Raw genomic sequence first — 21,609 nt, 5'->3', positions numbered from 1 at the left:
GAGGAACTCAGCAGGTCAGGCAGCATCCATGGAGGGATATAAACAGTCGATGTTTCGGGTCGAGACCCTTCATCAGGACTGCACAGAAGCAGTTCACCATGAAGTAGTTTATGGAGACCTTCTGCTATTAAGGGAGTGATAGCCATCTTCAAAAATATTGTTCCCAACATGAGCACAGCATTAGATGTGGTTGCATGATGGAAAGTGCATTATCAGGTGAAGAAGAGGAGCCTTGATCATCGGCCAACCAAGAACAGAATGTCACTCATCTTCAATATCACAATCGCAGGTTCATCAGTACTACCATCATCCAAATACCACTGCCTTTCACCTCCCCTACCACTACCTCGACATCTGAAGCTACCTCAAATTAAGGCAGGAGTAGACTGCTCCAGTGACCTAATATGTGAATACATGTTGTGGTGTGCAAATGAACCATCCTCCTGGAGACCACCAAAACTTTTCATATTTATTCTGTGCAGAGTCATCTGATTTGACTCCAATACCATCCTGCCTTTTCTCTTTCAGAATTTTTAAAGTTAGTTATTATTTGCTGCAAGTACGATTGTAAGGGAGAATAAAGGTACAAAGGATAGGAGAGACCAACTGCACCGGAACAAAAAAATAAGATTTTGTATGCAGAATGAGAAAGTTTGAACTGTGCTTTCAAGTACATGCACTACAAACTTACAAAGTGTAGTAAACAAGGTTGGTAAGCTGCTGGCACTATTAACCATGTAGAATACCAAAGTCACAGCAATAACTGACACCCAGCTCAAAAGAAGAACAGGAATGGGTGCTAAATATATTCCTGGATATTAGGGTGTTCAAGACATTTAGGAAAAAGACGAAAGCAGGGAAGTGGCAGTGTTGACTAAGGAGAATATTGCCGGCCTGGAGAGTAACGATATACTGGAATGACCAAAGGCAGGGTTATGTCTGTTTAGAATTAAAGATCGATAAAGATGGAATTACATTACAGGCTGCCAACTGGGGGGTGGGGCGATACCAAGGAGCAAATTTTCAGGAAAACTACAGATATGAGAGCAAAACCCCCAGAGGAGTGATAACTTCAACTACACAAATATATACTGGGATAATAATAATGTAAGGGGCAAAGAGGGGGGAGGACTTTCAATAGTGTGTTCAGAAGAACTTTCATCAGTTTGTTTCTAGCCTGGCAAAGAAGGCAGCATTGTTGGACTTGTTTCTGGAAAGTGCGGCAGAACAAATGGAGCAAACATCAGTTGGAGAACATTTAGGAAATAGCATTACTGATATTGTAATATTTAGAGTAGTGATGGGAAAGGAGATGGACCCCTTCCAAGGCAAAAACAATGAATCGAAGGAGGGCCATTTTCAGGGCAGTGAGAACAGATCTGGCCAAGGTAAATTGCAATTGAAGCTCAGAGGCAGAAGAGCAAGTGGGAGAAAAGTTGGCTCCACTTAAACAAATGCCGGAAGTATTCAGCAGGTCAGCTTGTAAAGCAGGATGGGGGGTAGGGATTGGTGAACAACATCTCTGAAATGGTAAAACCAGGGTGATCATGGAGATAAGCTGTGAACAAAGATACCTGGTCATCGGGTGAATGGGAACAGTTAGACGGTGAGAACATAGGCAAAAGAACTCAGACAAAATAAAGTAGGAGACACAAGAGGCTGCAAATGCTGGAATCTGGAGCAACTGGAGAGTGGGAATAGAGCCAGAAGCTGGGAGGTGGTAGGTGGAAATGACAAAGATGATGGAATCTGAAACATTGACTGTATACAGAGAGATGCTGCCTGACCCATCAAGTTCCTCCAGCTTTTTTTTGTGTATCAGTTTCCATCATCTTCAGCCATTTGTCACTTCCACCTAGCTGGGCTTGTCCTCCTGCTCTGCATTTTGCAACTCTCACATTCTTTTGTCAATGTTCTTCTGCCCATGTTCTCACTCTCTAACTGCTCTCATTCACTAACTGACCAGATAACTTTGTTTACAGCTTATCCACATGGTCACCCTGGTTTTACCCTATCAGGGGCATTACTGTTCCCCACCTTCCCTGCAGCTTTACAAACTTCTTTAGTCTCCTTTTCAGTTCTGATATTGCATCTTTGACCTTAAACACTAACTCTTTTTCTCTTCCCACAGATAAGACCCGACTTGCTGAGTAGTTCCAGCACTTTCTGTTTTAGAAGATAGAACATTACAGCACAGGAACAGGCCCTTTGGTCCATGATGTCGTGCTGAACTAATTAAGCAAATGACACCTAATGAAACTAACCACTTCTGCCTGTGCTTGGTATGGCAACTACTCTGCCTGAGACTGCAAGGAACTGCAGAAAGTTGTGGACACAGCTCAGCACATTGTGGAAACCAGCCTCCCCCCCATGGACCCTATCTACATTTCTTGCTGCCTCAGTAAAGCAGGCAATGTAATCAAAAGACCCCACCTGCCCCAGACATTCTCTCTTCTCCTCCCCCGCCCCATCAGGCAGAAGATACAAAAGCCTGAAAGCACGTACCACCAGGCTCAAGGACAGCTTATATCCCGCTGTTATAAGACTATCGAATGATCCCCTAGTACGATAACATGGACTCTTGACTCCACAATTTACCTCGTTATGGCCTTGCACCTTATGGTCTGCCTGCACTGTACTTTCTCTGTAGCTGTAACACTTTACTCTGCATTCTGTTATTGCTTTTCCCCTGTATTACCTCAATGCACTGATGTGATGAAATGATCTGTATGGATGGCATGCAAAACAAAGTTTTTCACTTCACCTTGGTACATGTGACAATAATAAGCCAATAATAATAATAATAATATCCCTCCATTCTCTACATATTCATGTGCCTACCTAAGAGCCTATTAAAGCCTCTATCATATCTACTTCCATGTTATAAGACTATTGAATGGTTTCCTTATACAATGAGATGGACTCTTGACCTCACAATCTACCTTGTTTGACCTTGCATCTTATTATCTACCTGCAATGCACTTCCCTGTAGCTGTGACACTTTACTCTGTATTCTGTCATTGTTTTTCCCCTGTACTACCTCAACACACTGTGTAATTAAATGATCTGTACAAAGGGTATGCAAGACAAGTTTTTCACTGTACCTCGGTACAAGTGACAATAATAAACCAATACCAATACCACCACCCCTGGCAGCACATTCCAGGAACCCAATACTCTCTGTGCAGAAGACTTTTGTTTTAGATTTCCATCATCTACATTTTTTTTGTAAATGTAAGAGGCACCACCTAAGGTGAATAAATCACTTGGTCCAGAGGAAATGCACCCCAGTTTGCTGGAGGGAAGTAAGGGAGAAAATTGCAGAGTCCCTAGCCATAAACTTCCAAATGTCTAGGTTCAGGAGTGGTGCTTGAGGACTGCAAAACTGTAGATGTTACACCCTTGTTCAAAAAGGGTTGAAGGAGAAGTTCCAGAAACAATGATCAGGGATAGAATTAGTAGTCACTTGGGCAAAAATAAAAAAAACACAGTATGGATTTGTTGAAGGCAAATTATGTTAAAGTAATTCAGTAGTTTTTTTGATGAAGGAACAGAAACACATTTCCAAAAGGCATTTGATAAGATACTGCATAACAGGCTTATGATCAGAATTGAAAACCATTAAATAATAGGGGCTGCAGAAGCATGGACAGAAAATTGGCGAAGTAACCAAAGCTAGAGTGTGGTAGTAAAAGGTTTTTTTTAGATTGGAGAAAAGTCTACAGTGGAGTTCCTCAGAGTTTGGTACTAGGACCACTATTTTACTTAAATTATATTAATGAATTGGAGTTGGGTTGACCCAAAACAGATTTACAGATGACACAAAACCTGGAGGTGTACTGAACTGCGAACTGTGAGGAGGATAGTAGAAGACTTCAAGGAGGTACAGGCTGGCTGGCAGAATGGGTGGATAGGTGGCAGATGAAATTTACTGCTGAGAAATCCAAAGCATTACATTTTCATAGGAATATTAAGAACAGTAATAGCAAATATAGGACACTTTTAAAAGGCGTACAAAAATTGAGAGACCTGGGTGTATGTGTTTGTTGAAAGTGACAAGGCATGTTGAGAAAGTGGTTTAAAAAAAAGCACACCGGATCCCAGGTTTTATAAATAGAGACTGAGAGGACATGAGCAAAGGAACCATGATGAACCCACGTGAGGCATGGGATTGGCCACAATATCGTGTCCAGTGCTGGACACCATCCTTTAGAAAAGATGTGAATGTTCTGGAGAGAATGCAGAAGAGATTTACCAAATTAATTCCAGGGATGAGGGCTTTTAGTTATATCAATAAGCTGGTTGTTCTCCTTGGAAGAGGAAAGATTATGAGGTGATGTGATAGAGATATTTAAAATCAGAAAGGGTATAAACAGAATAGATAGCAAGAAACTGCCTGTATCAGCAGAAGAATGGAGAACTAGGGGACAAAGAATGAAGGCAAGTGGCAAAGTTAATACAAGGAAATATTCTTTATACAGTGAGTGGTTAGGGTTGGGAGTACACTGTCAGGTTGTAGTGGAGGCAAATTCAATGGTGGGGTTCAAAAGGGAGCTTGGCAAGTATCGTAAAGGAAAGAATTTACAATGCTATGGGGAAAGGGCAGGGTTGTGGCACCTGCTGCGTTGTTCTTACATAGAGCTGATATGGACTTGGCTCCTTTCCATCCTGTAATCATTCTGTGATTATGAGGTTTAAAAAAAACATTCATTTCAAGAGGTTTATTTTGGAGTCTTTCTTATGTAATGATGAGCTATTTGCTATGAGTTAACTGAAGACCTGATTCTATAGTAAATGGAGCAGCAAAATTATACATTGAATAAATAGAAGTCATAGAACTCATAGAATTATACAGCAAGGAAACAGGACTTTCAGTCCGACTCATCCAAGCCAACCAGTGGGCACTCTTCTGTATCGATCTCATCTCCCAGAACTTCTATGCCGGGCGATTCAAGTGCTCATCCAGACACTTTTTAAGTGTTGTCAGTGACCTAGCTTCAACCACTCTCTCAGGCAGTGCATTCCAGGTACTTACCACTCTCATATACCCTCTAAATCTCTTCCCCTTGCCCTAAATTTATGGCCTCTAGTTTTATCTACCTCTCATATGGGAAAATGTTTCCCGCAGTCTACCCTATCTATACCCCTCATAATTTTATATACTTTAATCATGTCCCCTCTTAACTTTCTCCACTCCAGGGAGAACAGACCAAGCTTCTCCATTCTCTCCTCAGAAATGAACTGCTCCATCCCAGATTACACCATGGTGAATCTCCTCTGGACCCTCTCCAGCATAATCACACCCTTCCTATAGCATGATGACCTGAACTGGACGTAATATTCCAGCTGAGGTCTGATGAAGGTTTTATGAAGTTGGAGCATAACCTCCTTACTTCTATATTCAATGCCCCGACTAATGAAGGCCAGTATCCCATATGCCTTCCTAACCATGTTATCTGTCTGCATCGACACCTTCAAGGATCTATGGACGTTCTCCAAGCTCCCTCTGCTCCTGAATACTCCCCGAGACCCTATCATTCATGGCATATCTCCTGGCCTCATTAGTACTCACAAAATGATTCACCTCATATTTGTCTGGATTAAACTACATCTGCCATTTTTCAGCCCACTTCACCAATACGTCAATATCTCTCTGCAGCCTATAACTACCTTCCACACTATCAACAACTTTGCCACGCTACGTGTTATCTGTGAACTTGCTGATCATGCCTCCCACATCCATATCTATGTTATAATAGCAAAGGTCCCAGCAGCAATCCTTGTGGGACACCACTAGTCACAGGCATTGAATCACAAAAAAATCCTCAGTCTCCTATGCCAAGCCAATTTTGGATCCAGTTTGCTAACTTACCATTGATTTGTTTTGAGCCCTAATCATATGAAGACCTTTACAAGGGCCTTACTGAAGTCCACGTAAATCACATCTACTGCTCTGTCTCATTGATACACTAAATAACGCGGAGTTTCAAAATTCTGATCCACTCTTATGGAACTTGAAGTGGAATTGGGTGCCATCCCATTTCTTCCACTTCCCAATCTGACATGTGGGATGAAAGAACTAGATGGAACATTTCCCTACCAATGCAGAGTTGCTGGCTTACTCTGGGGGATTGCATCTCACAAAAGCATGAATTAGTTTGAGTACCATTACATATGCAGTGAAGACCACCGACCATTGCCAGAGGTAGGTAATTGACCTGAGGGTGACTGATCACCTTACTCAATGGGTTAGTTTTTTTCCCCCCATTGGGAATAAAGATTTTTGGTGGGATCTTTGCAGGCTTCTACTCAAGAACAAATTTCTTGAGAAGGTTGCTGATCATACTTCAATCCAAATTTAAGATTCAGATGGAGATTTTTAATCAGTTAACAGTAACAAGGAATGTGGATCAAAGGTGAATAGAGCGGAGATAGGGATCAGCAATGATCTCAATGAACGGCTGCATAGGCCTTTAGAAAAGGGTGGCCCACTGAGTTCCTCCGCGGGAATGGAACAGTGACACAGTCATTCCATCAGGCAGTTTCAGGTGTGCATCCCTGAAGTCTCCTCCTGTTCCATCATTCCAACCCTCACCACATCAACATAGTTTTAAATGGGATCCAAACTTGCTCAGCCCAGTATGATTAGGACCCACTTTATTACCGTAGCTTTAAATCAAATCTGTATTTTCCATCATCAGTGACATGTGCGATCCAAGTATAAATTTGACCTGAAATGAATTATTCCATTTCAACATCAGCAGAATTAAGCAATTTGGCCTGGACCTACTTTTTTCCCAACCATAATTTGTGTGAACATGGTCAAATAGTACAATGGATTAAGATTTAAAAAAAAACATATTAGCATTACCACAAATCCATCTTCTGCAATCTTTTGTACTGTGCTGGAAGCTGGCATCACCACAAATATGTCCACAAAAGTTAATCATCACAGCAGCTTGTTTACAGGCTTTTGTGAAGAATTTTAAAATTAATTTTTTTTTAAGTGAAAAGGCAGCTTTAGGCACCTTTTAAAAGCTTCTGAATATAATTTTGTTTAACTTTACCAAAGAATTCACTACTATAAACCAATATTATAAACAAATCATTCTGCACAGTTTCTAAAAATGATTTTTGGTTGTTTGAATTTGCACTAGAAGAATGAGGTACTGATTAAAAGAAGCTTATTTGTGCATTAATATACTTTTCAGCTGAAAAACTAAAGCTGCACAGTTATATTTCTTGAATATATCAAGGAATACTTTTGAAGAAACTAAATTAATAACTGTTACCTAAAATGGTGTTCAATTGTACAGATTCTCGGAGATTTGGCAATGGAATCACAGAGCATTGTAATTTTAATCATACAGAAGGAAGCCATGCAGTTTGCGGTTTTAGTGTCAGCCAATAAAGAGATACCCAGTTTAATTCCACCTCCTGGCACTAGGTCCATGGCCTTTCAGGTTATGGCCATTCAAGTACACAGCCATAAGTACTTCATAAGTACTTTTTAAATATGCCAATAGTATACAACACACAAATTATGTCTTTTTTATTTATTCACACCAGCACCTCTAATACTGTCTCCATAAACCTCCCATGCATTCTTTACAGACCACACCCAACGTTATATGGCCCTTAGTTTCCTGCCAGCCAGTCCAATCTCTTTAACCTACTTCACCTCAACTACTTCTTGCAGGATAAAAACGTCAATAAAACCTCCAATCGTTAATGAGACTTTTGATTCCGTGCACTAAATTTCTTCATTTCTTAAGACTGTTGTGACATGTTTCTCAGAATTAGTCTTTTGCCTCAGAGATATAAATTGCATTCATATTTCCTCCAGAAATACAACAGAAGTGTGGTAAATACTCCATAGAAATTTCTGCATGCTATTTCAGATGAATCCTGTTGTTGCCAAAAGTTCTATTTCCAGAATTGCTCTCTCTGATGTGAGAGGCAAAGTTGTAAACTTGGTATATTCATTATGTATGTTTAGGGCACATGTAAAACATGATTTCTAGATATTTGAGCCAGAATTCCCAAAGAGCTACACACCAAGTCCAGACTCACCACTAAGCGTGGATCTTTCAGTATAGTGCAGCCAGGTTAAGAAAGCCAGGTCTTATCCGATCAGCAAGGCTCTGCAGAGTGCATGACCTTCCAGTCATAAATAAAAAACCCTTTACACAAATGATTTGACAGTAGATTAAGAACCAACCCAGGCCTACTTGCTGTCAAAACTGTCCAAGACTTTGAGTGTTTATGAACGTCCTTTACATTCACAGACTCAAAAACATTCATCAAGAATTGAACACTAACATACAATTAGAAAAGGTTATATAATTATTAAAACATTTTTTTTAAACTTAGAAATCCACACAGATTTGCTGAGCGGCTCTCACTAGAACTGCTGGGAGAGCATGAAAAATTGTGTGTTCCATCATTGGACACCACACAGAGAATGGCAAATTGGAATGAAAGTATCTAGAATCTCTCAGGAATTTTGAGACGTCATAATTATGTGTACTTACATGGAAGTCCAGATTTACTGACAGTATGGAGGGAAATTCCAACTGTTCCATACAGAACTATTGGCAGCTTACTAACCACATCTGAGCTATTCCATCTTGAAGTTTCAGGTGTACATCCCTGAAGTCCCCTCCTGGTACATCATGCCAACACTCTTTAGTCTGAATCACCACATCTACATAATTGGAATTGGGATCTGAATTTGTTCACCTTAGTATGATTAGGCCCCATTTTATCTTTATTTTCAATTGTCAATGATATGTGTGACCAGAGTGTAAATTTGACCTGAAATGAATTATCCCACCTCAACATCAGCAGAACAAAATAATTTGGCTTGGACTTGCTTGTTCCAGTACAATTTGCTTGAACAGGGTCAAACAGCACAACAGATTACAGATTTTTAAAGAGCACATTAGCTTCACCACAAATCATCATCTGTGATCTTTTGTAAGGGCTTTATAAAACAAACCTGCTGGAAGCTGACATCACCACAAGTAAGCCTATGACCAATTAATCACCACAGTGACATGTTAACAGGCTTTCATGGAGGATTTTAAAATGAAGATCTTTTTCTCAGGTGCAAAGACTTCTGAATACAATTTCGTTTAATTTTACAAAGAATTCACTGCCATAAACCACTGTTACCAGTAAATAGTTCTGCATAGTTTCTAAAATAAATGTTGTTGTTTAAAATTGCACTCGATAGACCAGATATAATTAAAAAAAACTTATTTGTGTAATAAATTAACTTATCAGCTGAAAACCAATCCACACTGTTACAGTTCTTGAGTATATCAAGGAATACATTTGAAGGAATTAAATTAAAAGCTGTTATCTAAAATGGTGTCCAATTGAACAAGTTTATAAAGATTTGGCAATGGAATCACAGTAGATTGTTATTTTATGATACAAAGGAAGCCACTTAATTTGCCGTTTTTGTGCCAGACATAGAGAGGTACAGCACAGAAACAGTCCCTATGGCCCATCACGCCCAAGTAATTAAAGCTTAATTTCTTGAGCATTGCTTTGAGCCAACTGGGAAGAAATAATGAGGGCAGTAAAAATAGACCATGCACTTTCTTCATTGTCCTTAAGCAATTTTGTTTATTAAACCATAAAGTATTGGAGATGGGAAGGAAGTTTGATGGTCTGTCACCCTATCAGTGAGTCTGCTCAATTCCAAACTAGTATGTCAATGTGTCATGTCATGAGAGTTGGGATGACCAAGGAGGGAACTTGGTGCTCAGGGGGTGTGAGGGCATGAGAGAATGAGTGGAGGTAGATCATGTGGTTAAAATTCCTGGGGATAAGAGCAACCAGAATTGGCAACTCTACCTTATTGTGCCTATTATTTCTTATCACTTCTGAACTGCAGTGGTTTGCTCATATTAAATTGGTATTATATTTTCTTACATTATAGAAAGGGGCTACTTAGCCCATTAAATGTATGTGATCTGTCAAAGCAATCCCATGAATTCCATTTCCCCCATTCACATCCCTGTGACCGATTCTTTCTCACATGTCCATCATCTGCACCCTGATTTTCCTACTAGCCAACGGCAGTAGGATAACCAATTAACCAACCATCCAGCTTATCTTTGGGATGTGAGAAACTGGAGAACCCAGGAGAAGGATATATGGTCACAGGATGACAGTACAAACAACACGCAGGCAGCACCCGAGGTCAGGAATAGACCTGTGCACCACTGTACTATGGTGAATTGACTTGGTGATAGCTCATAATATCATCACACAAACTAAATGATCTTGACTATCACTTGCCCCTCTGATCCCAGCTCTAGTTTATAACTTGTGTGTTGCCTTCTTCATTCTTTCAACTAGTCAATATTCTCCTGCTAGTCAGTCCTATCCCTTTAACCTACTTCACCTATCTACCTCCCTTGCAGGGTTAAAACTTTGCTAAAACCTCCAATCTTTAATGAGGCTTTTGATTACATACAATGAATGTCTTTTCTTAGGACTGCATGCATTTTGTGGCTTTGTTGTGACATGTTCCTCAGGGTTTGCCCTTTGACTCATCGACATAAACTGCTTTCTTATTTCCTCCAAAGACACAGTGATAGTGTAGTAAATATTCCATGGAAACTTCTGCATAATGTTTCAGATGAATCTTTCTGTTGTTGTTAAAAGTTTTATTTCCAAAGTTGCTCTCTCCATTATGAGAAGTAAGTTGTAAACTTATTATATTCATTAAGTACATTTAGGGGCACATATAACATGTGATTTATAGATATTTGGCCAAGAGTTGGTAACAATAATTTCCACTTTATTTCACTCTGGAAATTCAACAGAGTACAAATGATGCGGTTTCTGTGTCTGACCCGGAAATAGTGATATCATTTACTATTAAGGTAAGTCCCATGCTTACTCCCAATCCTTCCCATGTTTTCCTTCTGTCCTTAAGGCACCTACCCTCCCCTCCCCCAACCCCAGAACACTTTCACCCATGAATCATCTCCTGATCCCTACCTCCCCACAATTACCTCACTCCTGACTTCCCACTGATCTCAATGTCCTCCCATGTCTAAATCAGGTCTCCTACTGTTGGTCTTTTCACTCTCCACCCTAGCCTGCAGACCCAGCTTCAGGGTCAGATATCACATCTTGCTTTGTGCATTCTGCAAACAACTGACAACAATCATACATGGGATCGGAAAGGGTTGTCTGGATGGGGGAACAGAATGTCCTCTAAAGGCAACCATTTAAACTATACTCATGTGTATCTGGTCATAGAGTTGTACAGGTTGGAAACAGGCACTTCTACCCACCACATCCATGCTGACCCTTCTTCCCCCACGTACACCAATCCTATTTGCCCACATTCTGTCTGCACCCTTCTATACTCTGCCTACTCAAGCACCTGTCTAAGTCTCTTGCTAGCATAGTGATTGAATCTGATTCCACCACCTCCACTGGCAACAAGTTCTAAATATAAACCACTATGTGTAAACAAAAACTTTCTCTTTAAATCTCCTTCCACTCACTTTAACCTATGCCCTCTTGTTTTAAATACCCTCACCATGGGAAAAAGGTTCTATCTACTCTATGCTTCTTATAATGTTATATATCTTTTTCAGGTCACCCTTCAGCCTCTTTTGCTTGAGGGAAATGAGCTCAGTCTATCCAATCTCTTCCCATAACAAATCTTGGGGAATCACCTTTGTGCTCTTCAGTGCAATCACATCCTTCTTGCAGTGTGGTGACCAGAACTCATACAATTCTCCAAGCTCAAAATTTGATCTCCATTGCTACCAAGTGATGATAATCTTTGTTCCACTTTTAGTGTTCCTTTGCAAATATATTCCAGTCTTGAACAATAATTCCAAATGCAAAAAGAACAGATGTGTTTTCCTGATGAATGTCATGTGAGTGCTTCCACACATTTATTTGGCTTCCTTTGCGGTACACTTCTAACATACCTGAGCAGTAGCTGGATATGTATGATGTTTTACATTCTGAATAACATGCTTATCTTTGTACATATAAATATTCCTTTTCGATTTTATGCTAATAACAATGCAATCTTAAGTAGGAAACTAATAGTGTGATAATAAAGACCATGCAAATTTCAAGCACATTCTCCATTCTAAAGAACCGGCATTTAAAAGCTGAAACATAGATGAAATTGAAACTCAGTAATAATATTTTATCGTTGCATTGGTGGAACATGACAGATAGCTGCTCAGTTGTTTCTTCCTGTACATGTTCTACTTGGGACCTACATCAATGGTAATATCCTCTAGTATAAAAGGAAAGGGTAGTCCATCTTGCTGCATTATAACACTGAAAAATTAGTTCTCCATTGCTACCATAGCATTTTAGTGTTTCCTTGCATTTATGAGACAGAAGCAACTTTTTGATTGGTTAATTTTCCTGTGCATGACTGGCAATAGTGCCTCACCATTTACTGGATAACTAGTAGGCTAATTGCTCACCTTGGTTCCAGTTGTAGGTACGAGTCCAACTGCTCCCATGTAAGTACTGCCAATTGTTTTGATTTTCTCTATGTCCTTGTAGCAGTCTTTGTCCATTAGCTTTAGTACCAAAAGAAAGATGTAAATTAAGTTTATATGAATTACGAGCAAGTGCAGTGTTCAAATGTTTTATAAAATTAAGATATATTATGACTAATAAAGAATTAAATGTACCTCATCAAAGTCAGCTATTATTTCATTCAAGAGGCGCAAACATTCAACTCCCATGTTATTACCATCTAGTTCAATATAAAAGTCATTAAAATTGGGAATTGAGGCAAACATCACACCCACTTGTGAATATGACTGGTAGTAGAGGTCCTGCAATAAACAACACGCGGAGGTTAAGTGTAAGATCACAGAAAAGTAGTTGAGGAGGGAACAACATATGTATCCCCTACTGATCAGATTAAGGTCACATTAAGATTGTCACAGATCTAATTTTATCTGTAAGTCTTTAATGGTCACTTAAGGACCATGCTGTGTGCAATTCCTGCCTATTACTCTTTACTCCTAAGGCAATTGACAGCTAAATATATTTTGAACTGTTGATTCTTCCTTGATTAACTGAGAAGTGCCCTACATTAGCAGCAGAAGGCAATATTCCTCATCGGCCTGGTCTCATCTGTCATCTGCCTTGTGGTTAGGACTCGAAATTCACCACTCGAGAAATATCTGTAAACCTACCGAAGGTGGACAAAGTGCAGCAGGCCAAACCTATGGCATACACTATGCCACTCACAATCATTGGATTGTGAGGAAGGTCATGTGACTTATCCTCACCTTTGCTAAAGATGTCATTTCCTTTGGTTCACATGTGATTGTCATGGAATCCTCTGGGACTTCTCTCAGCAATGTTCTTTCTTGGGTTGGGGAGTGATCTCATATCCATGTACCCACCCCAAAAAAGGACTCTGCAGAGAAGCATCACCGGAGTTTCCATGTCAATCAACTGGAAGAAAGTGGAGGTTGGAAAATTGATAAGAATTTAAAAAAGAAATATTATTACTGTTATGTCTTATTTTCATTTGACTACTTGCTCAAGATACCATTGCATTTTTGGTCCAACCAACCATACCTGTGCCCAAATGAGCCTCAGCCAGAGACCATGGAGACGGTCTGAGTATCACTCAGAGGCCTCAGCCATTCAGGTGTGTTGAAGGGTCTCAGTGGGGTTGGGCGCCACCTGCCAATGTAATGTCTGGGAAATCCCATCTCCCAGTGGCCCAGAAAGGAAGTGGCTTTGCTGGAGAACAGGTGGCTAGAAGGTGCCCAGATCAACAATCGGCAAGCTACTCCTCCAAGCCATTCACCTTCCAACTGGAAACGAAACCTACTGGGATCCTTCAACACAGGTGAATAGCTGAGGCCTCCAATGGAGTGAGACTCAGACCACCTCCAGGGTCTCTGGCTAAGGCTAGGACTAGGGGTGAGTGGTAAGTCAGGCTCGGGTGTGGTTGACTGGGCCATTAAAAAAAAGCAATGGCATTTTCAGTAAACAGTTAAGTGAAAATAAGACTTGTCCCTAATATTTAAAAACAAAATATTCTTAACAATCCAGTTGATTGACATAGAAATTCCAGTGACATTTATCTGTAGAGTCCTTTACTGGGGTGGGTAGGTGAATACGAAACCAGTATTTATGCCAGTTAACAGTTGGTTGGTGAGTCAGACTATCTGATACCATGCCTTTAGTTCCCTCACCACTTCTCCAAAATAAGGAAGATGATAAGGGAGGTAGTTGGTTGGTGCAGTGTGGTTACAGCATTGATCCACTAGAGGTCCCCAAAGTTACAGCAATGCTTCAGATAACAGCAAGAGACTTCAATTGTCATAGAGTTATACAGCACGGAAACAGGCCCTTTGGCTCAACCGGTCCATGCCGACCAAGATGCCCCATCCAGGCTAGTCCCATTTGCCAGTGTTTGGCCCATAACCTTCTAAACCTTTCCAACCCACGTACCTGTCCCAGCTGTCTTTTATAAGTTGTTATTGTACCTGCCTCAAACACTTCCTCTGGCAGCTCATTTCACACAGATACTACTATAAAAAAGTTGCCCCTCATATTCCTCTTATATCTTTCCCCCCTCACCTTAAACCTCTTCCCTCTAGTTCTTGACTCTGGGAAAAAGACAGAGTGCATTCACCCTATCTATGCCCCTCATGATTTTATACACCTCTATAAGATCACCTCTCGGTCTCCCAAGCTTTAAGGAATAAAGTCCTAGCCTGTCCAATCTCTCCCTATAACTCAGTCCCTCAAGTCCTGCCAGCATTCTCGTAAATCTTTTCTGCATTCTTTCCAATTTAATAACATCTTTCCAATAGCAGGCGCCCAAAACTGAACACAATACTCCAAGTGCGGCTTCACCAGTATCCTGTACAACCGCAGCATGACCTCCCAACTTTTATACTCAATGCCCTCACTTATGAATGCCAGTGTGCCAAAAGTCTTCTTCACCATCCTGTGTACCTGTGACTCCACTTTCAGTGAACTGTGCTGGTAATCTGCTGGTAGTGATGTTGTTCGAGGGTTAAATATTGACAAGGGTACCAGGGACTAACTCCCTCTTTGTCCTTGAAATTGTGTCAGGGAACCTTTCCTCCTGCTTAAGAGAGTTAGAGTTTAAAGAGCTTAACAACTTGTCTGAAAGACGCATATTTGATAATATATCATTTCCGCAGCAGTGTGTAGGATTGTCAGCCTACATTTTCTTTATGCTCATGTCTCTGAAGTGGGACTTGAACCACAGTATTTTTCAGTACTAGCCTGGTGGGCCATCTGGTTCTCTTCTCTCCACCTCCTCATCCAAGGTCTCCAGTGCAACATCATGAAACTTCCAGGTCACTCCTCCCTCCTCTTGCGTCATCTCCTCTGGCAGACTGTTTCCCCATGGGCACGGCTCAGACCCACTCACTCACTCCTGCCCTCATCCCCACAACCCAATTATGACCCCAACGCTCCCACCTAATCAGCTTTAACCTGTTTTATGACAGTTGATCAAGTCTCCTCATCCAATGGATTAACTAAATTACAAAGCGCCCATACTTGCAAATAACACCCTGACTACTCACACCTCCATCCCCCACAGGCATGTCTTTCACATAATTCATAAACACGAACCACACCCAACCTTTTCCCTTCACAGGGAAAGCACATGGTGGAAAGACTGCAAAAACTGTGTAAGCTCAAAATTTTACTACAATGGGCTCTCGGATAATGCATTTGCCAATTTAATTTGCTTTCGAGGGGCAAAGAATTTTAGGCCTTATTATTTAAAAAATATCCAAAATAAAGAACAATTGCAGCATTCTCAAATACAACAGTATTGTGATTCAGTTAAATAAAACATTACATGCTAGTAGTTAATATTCTATCTCAGTTTTGTTCAGTGAAAAGAAAAATTGCCTGTATTTTATGGAACAATCATATTACTGAAGTGCCACGTGATTTGTTTTTGTAATACGATTTTTCTCACCATATTCCGTGGATTGGACAACAGAAAGTGTTGTGCAACGTGAGCTGGCAGTAAATTAAAGAGAATCCGTTTGTTATCAAGCTTTACTCGTTCCATGTCATCTCTCTCTTCTTCAGCCTGAAAGAGAAAATAAGCTGACAGCTCCATTAACTTTTAACAATGTGGTGAACAGTGAGACAAATATTGTGTTAAAGAAACACTTGAGAGGAAGAAATTATGTCTTTATTAACTGACTTGCTTAATGTGCTGCAAAAGATGTAGAATTTTCCTGCATTACTTGGGCTCAGGGCTTCATCTAAGCTCTGCCCATCTAATTTTGACAGAAAATCTATCATTGAACACTCTAACAAACTCCTACAGATGTACTGTTGAAAGTATCCTGACTGATTGCATCATGGTCTGGTACGGCAATTTGAATGTGCAGGGACATAAGAAGCTGCAGAGAGAAGTGGACTCTGCACAATAAATCATGGGCACATCCCTCCCGCCATCAGTAGTAGTTACAGGAGGCACTGCCTCAGGAAGGCAACATCCATCATCAAAGATCCTCACCATCCGGGCCATGCCATTTTTTTGCAGCTACATCAGTCAGGAGGTACAGAAGCCTGAAGTCCCACACCACCAGGTTCAAGAACAGCTTTTTCCCTTCAACCATTCGATTCCTGAAACAACCGGCAAAACCCTAATCACTACAGTTTAGCAATACTACGGCCACTTTGGACTAAAATGGACTTTGTTTTTTTGTTCTAATTGTATTTTCTTGTAAAAATTGTGTACAATTTATGTTTTAATTTATGTTTTCTTGTGAATGCTGCTTATATGATGCCATGTGCCTGTGATGCTGCTGCATGTAAGTTTTTCATTGCACCTGTGCATAAATGCACTTGTGCATATGACGATAAACTCGACTTTGACCTTGAACTTTTATAAACGTAAACTTGGATTACTGTGGTACTGATGCCTGGATTATAGAGGCAGAGTGCGGAAAACCACAAAGAAATTCTGAAGCACGTAACTGAGTGGCTTTTTTAACCTCTTCTTCCATTGGGTTTAATCAAAAACTGGTGTAGCCAATATTTCAATTTTGGTGCTCAACCTCCTCATCGAGCACCTTTGCTCCATCCGCCTCAACAGGCAGGACCTCCTGGTGGCCACCCACTTCAATTCCACATCCCACTCCCATACTGACATGTCCATCCATGGCCTCCTCTACTGTCACCTTGAGACCAGACACAGGTCAGAGAAACACCTTGTATTCCACCTTGAGAGTCTCCAACCTGATGGCCTCAACATTGATTTCTCTAACTTCCAGTAACCCCACCCCTCCTTTTTCTTCCCCCACCCCCACTCCTTTGTCTTCCCTTATTTCTGTGGCTCCCTTACCCCGCCTTGATGACCTGCCCATCTCCTCTCTCCTCCTCCATCCTTTATTTCATGGTCCATTGCCCTCTCCAGTCGGACTCCTTCTTCTTCAGCCCTTTGCCTCTTCTACCCATCACCTCTTAGCTTGTTACATCTTCTTCCCCACCCACCTACCTTCCCCCCTCACCTGGACTTGCCTATCACCTGAACTCACCCATCCCCTGCCTGCGTGTGCTCCTCCCCCTCCCCCCCCCCCACCTTCTTATTCTGGCTTCTGCCCCCTTCCTTTTCAGTCCTGATGAAGGGTCTCGGCCCAAAATGTTGACTGTTTATTTCCCTCCATGAATGCTGCCTGACCTGCTGAGTTCCTTAGCACTTTTTGTGTATTGATCCTGATTCCAGCATCTGCAGAATTTCTCGTGTCTCTCTTACGTACCCAATATTTACTTAAATCTTGTTTTCTACGTACAACTTTCACAAAGAATCTCAAATATCTGTGAACAATAATTTGGCGAAATCACAAATAAACTGAAATTAGAACTTCAAGGTTACTGTTGGGGAAATTACTAACCATAATGTTGGTACACAACACTTAAAAGGGACAGTCACAACCTGGTAATATACTAAGTTTTAATGACTCATACAGCATAGATAAAGACCACTTGGCTTATTATACTAGTGAATGACCTTGAAATGAGATATTCAGTTAGACTAGCCCTCTTCTCCTTTCCATGAACCCAGTCATTCTTTCCCTTGTCATGTACTTATCTAATATGCTTCTGTAAGTTTGTGGGCCAGTTCTACTGAGCTCCAGTTGGTAATTCTGCAGAGAGCTATCAGCTAGCTGTAGTACCTTGTCAGTTGGTTCCCAACATCCAAGCCTCCACATCAGTACACTTGACCTGCTCTTCCACTGGACTCAGCACTATCTTGGGTAAGAGCACAAACATACCGTGTTGAGGGAGTGGATGCATTTTGTGTCCAGCCCCACAGCTTTATACCAGCCATGTAGCACAGCCCTCTTCATTTGTATCGGGTCACTGATCTTAACTGAAAAAAAGGGGTGCAAATAAATGGCTTGCTTTACATTCTTGATGTTTTTATTTAATTTTTATCACTTAAGGGTTTTTTAAGTAAATGTTTTTAAAATAATTATTTTAATGACTAAATCCATTTGAATGGGTTGAGATCATTAGTGACATTTAAAAGCAGTTCAGGGAGACTTTGGCAGCAATAAATTGTCAAAAGGCTATTGGCTCAGTCTGGGGCGGATCCTCAGGATCTGCTGCCTGTGGATTGGCCACTTAGGAACATCTTGTTTGGATACCCTTGTATTGATAACAATTTGTTCAAGGAAACTCAAATATGATAGACTGATAGACAAGCTAGACTGTTCCGCTTTGCAGCAGCCTTTCCTCTTGGACATTTGGTCAGGCGGGGCCAATCATCAACAAATACAGAAGCTAAAGGTAATGCTCGTCTTAGGTTTCCTTTTACCCATGTTCATATAAGGTGTCATCTCAGATACTGAAAGACGGGAGGTTAAAGGATTCTGTGCACCCAATAGGAGCCCCCAAGATGGTCATTGTGGGCAATCTCTCAATGCTCAGGCCCAACGTGATCGGGCAACAGCCTTGGCTGGGGCTGTCTGACCAGGTTGGGGTTTCCGGCACTAACACTGGCGCAGGTTTGAGGGGCTATCAAGAAGGCATGCTGTCTATTTGCTCTGAGGCATCCAGGTATCAGTGCCTCTGAACTCCAACCAATGTGGGCGAAAATAAGTTCTGATGCAGGGTTGCAACCTGAAATGTCGACAATTCATTTCATCCTACAGATGCTACTCAACCCACTGAGTTCTTCCAGCAAGTTGTATTCTTTTTAATCCAGCATCTGCAGTCTCTTATGTCCCCATTGTTTATTTGGATGATAATAAGATTTGGAACTCATGACATCTTGTTTTCCTATACCTGGAATAAACTGGAAGATATATGGAGCCTGTGGCCATTGTAGCAGTAGACTGAGGTTCTACTGAACCAGCTACCAAGGGCCTGAAAGTGACAGAGAAGTTGCAGTGTGTGGTGACTTGACACTATGGAGCCTGCTGTGATTCAATACCAAGTACAAGGTCCCCATTTTTCAACATTATGTCTTGGCTAGTGCAATGTGTCAAGTCTTCTATAGGTTGGGTCACATAGGCCAGGAGGTAAGCTCAGTCTCCGGGCCTGCTGCAGTTCCTGTGCTTGGCGATTCCTCCAGTGCTGAACCTCCCACTGACCTTGAATGCTTCAAAGTGGTTAATGTCAGTGGTCGGCAGCTGGTACATCCTGGTACTTAAGCAAAGCCCTGTAGATATTTGCGTCTCTGGTGACATAGTCATTATGCAGCGAGTTTCATGTGAATCTTCTCCCTTGAAATACAGGATGGTTGGTTTCACATTACAATAGCTTTAAACTGCAGAATGGTATACTGAGAGAGTCAAACATTTCAGTTCACATGTTATTCACAGTGCTTGGTCTTCTCTTTTATCTGCCAGCACCTTACCTAACCAGTCCTATTTCTAGATCTGCCAGCATATGCATTTACTATCTCTTCTGAAAATTGTTCCCTTAAGGTTCTCTTTCATTCTTACTAAAACCACCAATGAGTTTTCCAGATGAGCTCTCTAGCTGGAGGTTACATTTAAGAATACAATCATTTTTTTTAACTACTTCTGCTCCAGTTTGATAATCTTTGGATTTGTAGGTTTATTTGCAGAACTGATACAAATGAGCCAAAGAATTGCATTATTGAGTAACTACCTTTGGTCTTTTTGCAAAATATCAAATTTGTTTGGGTGTCTGTATCATATGGGTTTTCCTCCACTGAACCAAATGACAGCACTAAGTTCACTCAAACAGAAAATGAAATTCTGGTATCCATGTAGTATATTATTGAACAAATCGTCTGTCCATAAGGCCTTGAAAAATTAAAGTCCTGTTTCACTAATGACTCCTGAATTTAAAATTGGTTAACAAAACATTTTACCATATTTACAAATCAAAAATTTCAAAGTATTGATCACTCACGGTTGGGATAGATACACGAGTTTATCTGTATACTAAGTCAAAACTGCTCCTCATATAGTGACAATGCAGCCCGAAAAGCAACACAACAGAATTGTAGGAAAAGACTAATGAAATTGAGTCCTTGTCAAAGAATGCCCCAATTCAGACACACGATTGTTTTAGTGACACTTTGGTGTTGTAACTCACTGATACATAAAAATACAAAGTCAACTCCAACTGGTTCAGCTTCTTTCACAATGTCACAGAGATAATCTTCAACAATCTATATTGGTGGATTGTATTAGAATCCAGGATTGTAGGGGCAGCAATAAAATGCATGTCATATTTGAATTTCCTTGAACAAACTGTTATCAATACAAGGGTATCCAAACAAGATGCTCTTAAATAGCTTGGAGTTTTCTTTATGATCGTTCCAGATTCTGAGCCAAAACAGCCATGAGAGCACATTTTTTTCCAAGGACCCTGTCCGCATCTCCTTTCTCTGCCCCTGAAGCTGTGAATTTTATTATCAAGGCAGAGTTTACTGTGTAAGTGATGAGTCCTTCATATAAAGGTCAAGGCCAGTTTAATTTAACCAAGTTGTTAATTAATTTAACCAAGCATGTGTGTGACCTGTGCCTCAGTTGGTACCACTCTCACCTCCCAGTTGAATGGTTGTGGCCTTGTCCCAATTCTGAAACTTAGAGTCATAGAGCTATACAGCACGGAATCAGATCCTTCGGGCCAGCTCTTCCATGCTGACCTAGTTACCTACCTGAGCTTCTCCCATTTGACTGTGTTTGGTCCATATCCCTCTAAACCTTTCCTATCCATGCACACGTCTAAATGTTTTTTAAACATTGTAATTGTACCTACCTCTACCACTTCCTCTGACAGCTCATTCCATATATCCACCACCCTCTGTGTGGAAAAGTTTGCTCCTCAGGTCCCCTCTAATTTTAGACTCCCCTACCCCAAGAAAAAGACTGTGAACATTCACCTTATCTATGCCCCTCATGATTTTATATATCACCATAAGGTCACACCCTCAGCCTCCGACACTCCAGGGAAAAAAAGTCCCAGTCTATCCAACCTCTCCTTTTAACTCAAGCCTCCAGTCCTGGTAACATTCTTGTGAATCTTTTCTGCACTCTTTCCAGCTTAATGACATCCTTCCTATAGCTAGGCGACCAGAAC

The 21,609-nt window shown here is 40.9% G+C and overlaps 1 protein-coding gene across 2 annotated transcripts in view; it reads right to left on the bottom strand.

Moving 5' to 3' along the window:
• LOC127570410 (adenylate cyclase type 1-like) overlaps positions 1-21,609 on the bottom strand; it is a 176,984-nt gene that overhangs the window by 22,635 nt on the left and 132,740 nt on the right. For both annotated transcript variants that reach the window (XM_052015965.1, XM_052015966.1), the window contains exons 15-17: positions 16,007-16,123; positions 12,702-12,848; positions 12,489-12,587 (exon numbers count right to left, since the gene is read on the bottom strand). In XM_052015965.1, the coding sequence (XP_051871925.1) occupies positions 12,489-12,587; positions 12,702-12,848; positions 16,007-16,123 (363 nt within the window). The remainder of the gene's footprint in view (positions 1-12,488; positions 12,588-12,701; positions 12,849-16,006; positions 16,124-21,609) is intronic.

This window comes from Pristis pectinata, chromosome 5, assembly GCF_009764475.1.
Source record: "Pristis pectinata isolate sPriPec2 chromosome 5, sPriPec2.1.pri, whole genome shotgun sequence".
NCBI classification, from domain to species: domain Eukaryota; kingdom Metazoa; phylum Chordata; class Chondrichthyes; order Rhinopristiformes; family Pristidae; genus Pristis; species Pristis pectinata.
The sequence above is the reverse complement of the archived record's forward strand: the minus strand, read 5'-3'. Positions and strand labels throughout refer to the sequence as shown.